The sequence below is a fragment of the Pteropus alecto genome, unplaced genomic scaffold (assembly GCF_000325575.1).
Source record: "Pteropus alecto unplaced genomic scaffold, ASM32557v1 scaffold146, whole genome shotgun sequence".
Lineage (NCBI taxonomy): Eukaryota > Metazoa > Chordata > Mammalia > Chiroptera > Pteropodidae > Pteropus > Pteropus alecto.
Genome location: NW_006442107.1, coordinates 17682502 through 17693399, shown reverse-complemented (window position 1 = coordinate 17693399; position 10898 = coordinate 17682502). Strand labels below are relative to the sequence as shown.

General features: G+C 33.3%; 1 protein-coding gene across 2 annotated transcripts in view; it reads right to left on the bottom strand.

Moving 5' to 3' along the window:
* Positions 1-10898, bottom strand: part of DSC3 (desmocollin 3) — a 44508-nt gene that overhangs the window by 6488 nt on the left and 27122 nt on the right. For both annotated transcript variants that reach the window (XM_006920010.2, XM_025038717.1), the window contains exons 10-14: positions 5902-6161; positions 5645-5787; positions 4520-4744; positions 2930-3154; positions 616-737 (exon numbers count right to left, since the gene is read on the bottom strand). In XM_006920010.2, coding sequence (XP_006920072.1) covers positions 616-737; positions 2930-3154; positions 4520-4744; positions 5645-5787; positions 5902-6161 — 975 coding nt within the window. The remainder of the gene's footprint in view (positions 1-615; positions 738-2929; positions 3155-4519; positions 4745-5644; positions 5788-5901; positions 6162-10898) is intronic.

The window sequence follows — 10898 nt, the reverse complement described above, 5'->3', positions numbered from 1 at the left end:
TATACAAAAGTAGATTCTATTTCTCATAAATAAATTGAAGTCTTTTTGAGGAAATAATATATCTTGTAAGAATTTTTTTTGTATACTTCCCCCAAAATAGGAAGCATAATGCCAAACACCTCAGAGGTCCCAAAAAAATAAAAATAAAAAAGAGAATGGCAATAATCTTTCAATCTACACATGCGCACGCACACACACACACATACATACACAACACATATATCTCTTTGATATTTGTTTATCTTCAGAGTTTTTAGTAATTTTTTTTCTCATTTTAAATAGTCAAGATAAAAACAGTATCTGGAAATATACATTGTAGAGAGCAGCCAAAAAGATTGTTATTATAATAAATTTACAACATCAAAGAACAAGTTTTAAATCATAACACTAAAGAGTAGAAAAAAGATAACTAGAACAATAGATCTGATTTTAAAAGTTTAATAAAAGACACTACATAAATATTTGAATACTGACAGATAAAATGCTTTTGCCTATAAAATCCGATCCAATTAAAAATATAAATAGCTCCTAAATTTCAAAATAACTTCATGAGGATGAATTAAGAAATTATAGGAGATACTCAGAGATATATATTGATTTAGAAAAATTACTTACCACCTTATCATCTCCAGGTGCTTCTGTGTTTGATATAATTAAATTTTGCTGTGCTAAATCTTCAGGAAAACCTTTTTTCTTTTTGGCACCAACAACTCCACATACTAAAGTTAGCAATACAGCTGTTTGTTTGTTTTTTTTTTTAAAAAAAAAAAAAGTAAATATATAGTTTAACACACATAGAATAAAATTATCCATCTTTTGTATCATATCACTTTAGGGGAACAGGAGGCAAATAAAGTCACTAAGCATAATGTCCTCTAAATCACCTTGACCTTTCTAGATTACCAGACCATGATTTAACTTAAATGTTAAAATTTGGCATTATTATATGTATGTTTTGATGGTAGACCTCTTTAAAGCTTGAATTCTACCCATCATATTAAAGTATTTAGAATTATAATTTAAGTAGTACATTTAAAAAAAAAATTAATGATATTTATGTAAGACAAAGACTTTAAGAAGACTTACTGATTCCCAAAAGGATGGTTTGCCTATAGCAAAGCATAACAAAACATTTTTCCCAGAATAGATTTCACTCTAAGTCTCAGAATTAAACCTACTTTGTACTTTGTCTAGTCAGAATTTTCATTCTATATTATAATTTTAAAAGGTCGAAATATGTGATAATAAAACTAATAGCAACAACACTCCTTTACACTGTTCTACAAGCTCTTATACCACAAATTGCCAAACTACAGCCCCCAATCCAGTCCACCACATGTTTTTATATGTCCCATGAGTATGGTTTTTATATTTTTAAATGGTTGGAAACATCAAAAGAATAATAGTTTATTACATATGAAAATTATATAAAATTCAGATTGTAGTGCCCATAAATAAAGTTATATTGGAACATAGCCCTGCCCATGATTTAAATATTTTCTATGGCTATTTTTGTGCTACAAGGGCAGATTTGATTGGTTATAACTGAAACCACATCATATAGCCTGTGAAGTTGAAAATATATAGTATCTAGCCCTTTCCAAAAACAAAAAAGAAAATCTACCAACCCCCATCTAATCTAAGTGGCCTCTTGTGACCCTTCTGCTTCCATCTCTAACCCCACTACCCCTTACCCACTACTCTCCAGCCACAATGGTCTCCCTGCCATTCCTCAGTTTTCCCCATAGTCTCACTTTAGGGCCTTTGAACTGACTTTTTCCTCTCACTGAAAGCTCTTTCCCCAGATACTCCACTTGGCTGACTCACCTTTTCCAAAAATAATAAAAGATAACCTTCTCAGTTAGGCCTGACCTATCTACTGAAAAACTGCAATTACTAGCACCAGTCTCCCACACTCACTCCCACACACATTCTACAGCACTACAGATCCTATTTATTTTGCTCTATTTTCTTCTGCCATAGCATTTAATTTATTTGTTTACTGTCTCAAGACAGACTGTTTGGTTTTGATTATTTTTGTCTGTTTTATTCACTGATGAATCCCATGCACCTGGACACAGTTTTTGGCATATCATAGGTGTTCAATATATGTTGATTTTGTTGAGTTGATGAAAAATAATGAACACTTATTAAAAATACACCATGTACTGTTTTAAGCTCTTTGCACGAATCAATCAATCCTCAGTGCTACCCCATAAAGTAGGCTATTATAATTATCCCCTTTTACAATGAGAAAACGGAAGCACAGTTAAGTAACTTGCCCCAGGTCACATGGCTTACAAATGATAGAGTTGGGGTACAAATCCAGACAGTCTGATTCCAGATTCTTGCTCTTAATCACTAGTCTTAATCACAGAACAAGGGAAAAACAGAGCTAATTTAAGCTGGAGGATTGGGTGGACATAAAAAGAGAGGAAAAGATATGGTGCCATTAGCAACTACACAACTGGTAAGGAGAAGGTTAATACAATTCATAATGGGCAAGATAATATCAAAGAAGAGATACTGTTGTGATCTGAACATCTCCCATAAGTCTGTGGCTAAATGGTGAGAAGATATGAAATAAAAATGGCTTTTAGTAGACTTTCATATAGCAGAAGTTTTAGATTGTCTTCTAGTACTAGAAAGGGTAGTGTGAAGACCAAAAAATAAAATTTATATGTTGACAGATTTAGCACAATCTAAGGAATTTTCAACAGTTCTGTCCAAATATGAAATCTTTTATCTCAGAAAGGATCTTGCTCCTTCTCACAGAAAACAGCCAATCAGACCTTAGATAATAACACGAAAAGAATTTGTAGAGGGGACTCATACCTGATGGGTGGTTGGATAAGATTACTTTCTAAAGGCATTTTCTTGCATCCAGATATTTTATATATTTTAACTTTAAGTAAATAAAAAGACTTACAAAAAAGTAATGCTATGCCCAGTAGGATCGCAAGGATTGCCCATTTTCCAAGTGATGCCCCTGCACTCCTTTTAGCCACCACACATTGACTTGGATAAGTACAATCGCAGAGATTAACTCTCAAGGTTTTTGTTGCAGATTGACCTGCTCTATCTTTGACAGTAATAGGAATATTATATTCTTGAAAGTCAGCATTTTTTTGATATGTAAGACGGGCAGCTGTATCTGAAAGAAAAGGAAATAATTATATTTTTAATAAATATTTATTCCTCCCTTAGCATTTACTTTACCACATTGGTTTGTAAAGATATTATTCTCAAAGAACCACCTGCCATATGAAAACGAATAAAAATAAGTGACTATCTCCAACTTGTTCAAGCACTAGCATTGCCACACACGTGGTGCTCATTGTAACTTTTACAAGAGAAACTTAAAGGAATAATTTGGCATTGGAGTGACCCAGTAACATTTCAACGACATTTAATGTTCTCATAATAATTCCCTTATCTACAAAGTAATAATGCTAGATTGGCTCTTAACATACATTTCAAGCATTTTTCTATAGTATCACTTTATGACACTCATAGAGAATTAACACCAATAGACAAACAAAGGGTGTTTTAAGTTCACATATTACTACCCATTTACCTTCTGGTACCTGTCCATTATCCTCATGGATAAGGCATTTTTCAAAACACAATATACCCTTTGTGATTAATGCCTTGCCTCCAGAAGTAATCTCCATACCAAAAAGCTAATTAATGTCACCCAAGCTAGCTATAAAGCTTACACAAAACAGCCATATTTATATCATAAAAATGCATAATTATCAACTGTGATATTTCCCTCAAAAGTCTTAATACCTTATTTAAATGATCTTATTACCAGCTGACCAAAAACCCCACACACTTTCAATGGCCAATACCACACTGAGTTTTTGCAATGCACTAACTGAAATGACAAAATATCATAATGCACACTCCGAAAGTCATCTGTAATTTGTAAGCCATGCTTAAATGCAGTTATAGTTGTAGGAACCTCAAAGATTTTCAACTGCACCACATACCTGGAGCTTCCCAGAAGAATGTGAATTACTACTCAGGTTTATTTTGACTCTTCAGGATCATACTGTGTCTAAGGTAAGATCCTGCTAATCCTTCCGCTCTCTCAAGACCACAAACTGAGCTATAGTCATGTCTCACTGATTCATAGGAGCATATCAGCTATTGATTTTCCTTGCCACTCAACTCTGCCTTCTTCAAATTATCCTGCTAATTGTCACCAATGTCACCTTTTTAAGACATAAAGCTGTATACAGTATTGCCTTACTTGTACGCTCCTGATGCATACCTGCTGTTATGTACTATACAAAGGCCATTCTCCTTGGCCAGGTATATAGGCCCATCATCACCAGATTCCATTCTTCCTTCAACCCAATCTCACAGCATTTCTACTAAACACTAACAACATTGATTTTCTTATTACGTTAGGCATCTAAAATTTGTTCATGAGAATTAATCATAAATGCTTCATGTAAGTAAACAAGTAAATCTATTCAGAGCATATAAATCATCATTTTTGATTTAATACCATTAATTTTGGAGAGGGTCCATATTTTGTTGATTTCTGGAGAAGTGTTTGCCAAGCTGAAATAAAATGGGGCACCATGGATAGGTTCATCGGGATCAACAGCTGAAATGTCAGTATATCCCATTTTTGGTTTGCAAATGACTAGATAATCTTGAAGTATTTTTGGTGCATTATCATTCACATCTTCGACATTAACTACAAGTGTCCCAGTACATGATCTACCATCTAGGAAGAAGGAGAAAATGTTTAGTGTAGTTTGTCAAGTCTTTTATAATTTCTTATTTAAAAAAAAGCTAGATTTTAAATATATGGGGTTTTTTAATAAACTTTTGGTTTTTAGAAGAAATGATAAATAAGAACATAGAAGGATAAATGAAACCTGCAGATCATTTAAAATGAGTACTGCTCTTGATAATATCAGATACAATTCCCAATAAACTTTTTACTAGAGTTTTTACCAAACAGTAAAAATAAATGCATGAATTTCAAACTCTATTTCCTTGGGTTTCTTCTGTGCAGATGTTAGTAAGTAGTAATATGACTACGGAAAAAATATGCTAATCCTAGTATACATTCGAACCACCTAGGGAGATTTTTTTCATATATATGATGCCCAGGCTCCCTAACCAAGGATTCTGATTCAGTTGGTCTAAGGTTGTGTCTATATCTTGATATTTTTTAAAAGTCATAAATTATTTTAATATGAAAACTGGGTTGAGAAGTTCTGGGCTACTTTAAAGAAAAAAATTGGAGGAAAGAATCACTTTGACCTAATAGTCAGCTGAACTATTTAAAGACTCAATGTAAAGTGACATAAAGAGTTCTAAAAGAGTCTGGTGAGATTATTTCATCTAGTCCTAGACTTCAGTACCATCTTTGTCCTCTAACAGAGAGATTTATGAGCATTTAAGGCCCCACCATGCTGGGAATATAAAGATAAAAAAGACATGCTTCTCACTTTCAAGTAGTTTCACCTTGTCAGATGATTAAGAGAAACAGAAACAAAGTCTTTAAAATAACTTCTAAGAATTTCATATACTTACCACAAGAATAATTCTGCATAAGAATAACTGCATTATTCTCAAATTCCTTTATAAAATACCAGATTAAAATTTTTTTGTTTACCTTTGTCTGTTGCCAGGACTGTAATATTATATAAGTTATTTCTGGGAATTGCAGCCTCCCTGTCCAGAATTTTGGAAGTTTTGATTGACCCTGAAATTTCATCAATTGTGATCCACCCTTCAGGATCATGTAATTTTTTGTATCTGTTAATAAAAAAACAAAAATAGCCTTAGCAATCTATTGAATATATTAAAATAAGTTACTGTCTCAATTATTTCAAATACATTATGAGTATGTGGTTATAGATTTCTTTGTACCTTAAACCGTTGCTACTTTTAGTTTCAGGGTCATATGCCTTATAGCCATTGATATTCGATCCCACTACTGAATTTTCTTTAATCCGTACATATTGGGCTGCGGGATTGCATTCAGGCCCTTCGTCCTGATCCCTCACGTGAACTGTGACCAAAGCTCTGTTCATGGTTGTCGTCCTGAGTGCACTATCTCTACTAAACGGAGCTTCATTGCCTACTCCAATTTCCAGAATCACTTGATGGTTTTCTTCATAATTCAGTGGCTTAAAAAAAAAATACATGTTTTACAGTATGAGTGTAAAATACATTTGATATTTCAAATAGTCTGCGAACTTTTGTCAATTCAAAAAGCACTGCATAAATTCCATGTCCCCATTTAGTCAATATTGACTTTTATCCTTTGCTAAAGATACAAGTGGTTCTTCACTAAGCCTCTAACTAGAGTGTTCCAAAAGTTTCTGCAGGTGGTTTATAGAGTTATAAAAAAAAAAAAAAAAAATCCTTAAATATATTGATAGTTCATTCTTACTAAAAAAAATTATTCTGAACCTGGAGATAATGCAAAAAAATGACAGTTCTTATGGCCCTGCTTTAGGGCACTGCCTAACAGACCAACCTAAGCATCATCTGACTAAGAGAATGCAGCTTTGTTTCATTTACTATTTACTACTGACTAGGGCCCAAATATTTTATAGCTCTTATAAAATGAAATGTTGACTTAAAAATATTTGAAAAGGTGCGATGATCTTATTTTCTCTCTGATTGAAAAGGTATTCTCGATGCATGCTTTAATTGCCTTATCAGATGGATAATTGAGCAATCTTATTTCAGCTTTTCCTTTTATCAAAACCCATCCAGACTCTCATTTCTTCTTAGGAATCTGCTTTGTTTTTTTGCTGGTTCCTTCATTAATGACTTAAGTAGAACTCTAACCCGTGCTCACTATCTATTTTTATGAAAATTATATTTTGGCAATTGAGAATTATACTTCGGCATTGTCTAGTTTGTCTGAAGAAGCTCTCACAATGAAAACACAGTTGAGTAAGAAAAAATAGAATACGCTTAATGGTATCACTATTATTATCATCATCCTGTTTTACAGAGCAGGAAAATGGAGAAGAGGAGATAAACTGATTTTCCTAAGGCTCAAAGGTTCTCCTTTAAAATGGAGTTTGAAGCCAGGTAGTCTGGCTTGAGTTCATTTCCTTAACCACCACACTATAATTCCTCTGCTATTCTATGCTGCTTAACTGCTTCACCAGCCTTTAAAAATTTTTAAATCAATCCATTAAATATAATTGATTTTCAGGCAGCGGATCAAGCGAAATCCATAACACACGATTTAACACTGTACTACAAAGTTGAAGCACTTTTGTCTTTGATTCTCTTTCTGCTTATCAAAACAATCACTGGCTGAAAGGAACAAAGTCAAAACTGATGAGTAAAATTTTTGTTTTAAACCTTTCCCCAGACCTAAGTATTATCAGGCTGAGAGACTAATGTCACGAGTCCACTAAGAAGTCGAGAAAATTTCCAAATCTTAGAAACCATAAAATGCACGTGAAAGCTCTTTTATTTTTTATGACTATCCCAGAAACTAGAGTTAAGAAGGAATACAAATTAATATGTTTATTTGTCACTAATGAACATCATCTCACAAATTACATGGCTTGGTATGATCATGCAGAGAGTTGGAGCATCTGTTGACAATGAGAAATTGATGGAAATTTAGGAAACATCTGCTGCACTAGAGGAGGTACAGTTATTTGATCTAGAGCCGCTTGCTGAAGCCTTTGAATTCCTTTATGTAATTTTTCTAGGCTTAAGCTGAATATTGTCTTAGGGGCTTAAAACTCTGCAATATTAAAAATCTGCCCAGATGAAATCAATGATTAATGAAAAAATATATGATTCTCTTCCACCCCAGGGTATGTTTTTGTTTCATCAAATTGAAAAAAAAGTTCAAAAATATCCTATTATCTGCACTAAGATGCTAATGACTCCCTAGAAAAGAAGTGTTGTGTTGTTGTGGAGCTGAAGACCCTCTCTGGTTAAGAATGACCAAGAACAATATCTTCCTCACTGAAACTCATATGCTCTGCTGCTGCTGCTGCTGCTGCTACTGAAATAAAAAACGAAACAAAATAAAAAACATTGAGATACAAAGATTACCCAGGACTGAACTAAAGACTGTATCAACTCATGTTCCGTGATTCCAAAAATGTTATTTTTTTAAGATAAAAGTTATCTTTTTATGGAAAATAAGAACATGTTGATACTTTAAAAAATATAATAATAATATCCTATAGTTTACCAAGTGCTTTCGCTTTCATTACTATATTGAATAGCTACTACGGTGGCAGGGAGAAGCATTATGTACATTTTACAGATAATACAGAGGCTAACTTTCCAAGAACATATAACTATGCAAAGCATTTTAGCATAGTGCTTAAGAACATACTTGGAATCAAAGAGACTTAGGTTCAAATTCTGCCTCTATTACATTCTAGCTGTGTGATCTTGAGAAAGTTTCTTACTCTCTCTAAGACTAAGTTTTCTCTCCTGTACCATTGCTGCAAAAATAACATTTAACATTATAGCACGTAGTAAGGGCTTTACCTTATAGGTTTTAGTAATCTCTGTCTCTCAAATTATCACACAAGCAAATACAAGAAGTAAATGCTGTATTTTTTGTTAACAGCCAATATGATGTCATCATAGGAGAAACCAACTAACAAGGCAATGTTTGGAAGCATTGTTTGGCTAAAGAAGTATACCTGAGCAATCTTTGGTTTAACCTACAGATTATTTAATTATTTAGAATATAAAAGAATTTTAGAAGTGCACTTCTATCTTTAAGGCAGTCAACACATTGATTTCATAACCAGTACGGAAGTTAGTCATCATCAGGTACGTAGCTTACGTGACAGAAAGATGGATTTCAAAAGCCCTAATTATAGTGTTTGATTTTAAAATAGAAGATACCACATCAAGGTTAGAAAATATTTGAAGATACAAGTACACAAATACAAATCTTTACCAAGGAAAAGAATAAGATACCTTTAAAGACCAGTGTGGTTACCAAAAGAGCTCTGCAATGAACTCAGGTTTTCTAAAGGTTTGCACATAATTTAGAAAGGAAGTTATAACATGGCAAATGCAAATTTCATTGGCCAAAATGTTAAAGAATACTATGAATGGCTCAAAGAAAGAGAGAATTAAGATGAGCAAAGGAGCTGATAATGACAAAAGAAGGAGATAATTAAAAAAGTAAACTCAGAGACATAGAAACGAATTGAAGTTACAAAAGGAGAAGACCTCCTATACAACTGAAGTCATGGCTTTGTAGAGTTAAGTAACCCAAGTATGCAAATGAAGAGCTATAAGGGAAACATGACCTGAGGGTACCCAACTAGAAGGAGAACAGCACGGTATTTCTAAGGAAGGGTTCTGCATCAGGAATATCTGGGTCTGCATCTTGGCTTTATCACCTCTGAACTGTATGGACTAGAGCAAGTTATTTCACTTCTTTTGACATAGCCTCCTTATCTTGAAACGGGAAGAATGATAGGAACAACCATGGAATTGTTGTGAAGGTTAAAAATAAATTTGTTAATCCAATTTTTTTGTTGTTTTTTAACAATTTCAGAGCATGGGAAAAAAATTAAAAAATATTTTTATGAAGCAAGCCTAATATTGATATAAAAACTTAACAGAAATTGTGCAAAAAGAGAAATCTATAAACAAATATTTTTAATTGTAAAATGGTAATAATACCTTATCCTAAATGAATATGACAACTATAACTTACATAAGGTGCTTAATATGATTCCCTGTGACATAAAACATACTCAATATACGGTTAACTATTTTAAAATTGCAAAAGTATTTCCTAAATGTAGGAACTAGGGTGTAATTATAAGTGCAACTATCTTATGTTTAAAAATAATGAAAATAGATGCATACGAATTTTATTGGGGAGGAAATTTCCTATATTCTTCATATGTGAAATTAAGTTAAACTGAGCCAGAGACAAAGCAGTTAAGTATCACCAAATAATTGCCCTCCCTCCCAGGGAATCTTGGAGTGGTACCCAGAAGTTGTTCACCAGAAAAAAAACATATGTTTGTTAGTCACTTAGAGCAAGAAATATTCTAGGATATAGGATTTCTATATTCTAGGATATACAATTTCTGAAGATATCTGGAAACATTTTTCTTAATATCTCTGTGATCAACACTCTTTGGGAGGAAAAAAATCCACTCCATTGATTCCATTCTGGAATTCCAAATATAAAAAAACTGAATGTGTTGACATATACACACTCACAGTGGTTTTTTTTTTTAGAATATATTCTTTTGAGAAAACTTACTAAAGATCATTTTGTATTAGCCCAAAAAACTCACAATAAAAATTTAATTTTTAGTGTTACTTAAACTTTGTCTCCCTAAGCAAGACAAAACTATTGAGATTAAAAAAAAAAAAAAGCTGATGTCTTTGAAGTTGGCCTTGAATGAGAGAGACCTGAAGAGCAATCTGCTGACCAAGCAGCAGATGGGGAGCTCTCTAAAAAGTCTGAGCTTGATATGAGCTACTGTAGTTTGGCATGACCTATCCATCTCAGATCTCAAACTATTCCTTTGACTTATTTCCAGAAAAAAATTTAAAGTGTAGAAGGCAAAAGGTGGGGATGTGCATGGAGGATCATATCCAAGAGAAATCTTTCACAAAACATCTAATGTCAATGACAAAAATTTTGAGGCAAATGCCTGCACTACATAAATGTTTCCAGCTTTGGAAACTGAAGTAGATGCATAGCAGCCTTTTTCAAAAGAATCATTTACCATAGCCCCTCAGCCCACCCTAACTTCATTTGCAGCTCTGGTGGACACTGCCCCTGTCTATGATGACAGATTCACATTTCAAGCACACACATATTCAGCTTTTCAGATTCAAAGTTTCTTCCAAGGCCAGAGAGCTCCCTTTGGCAGGCATAGTTC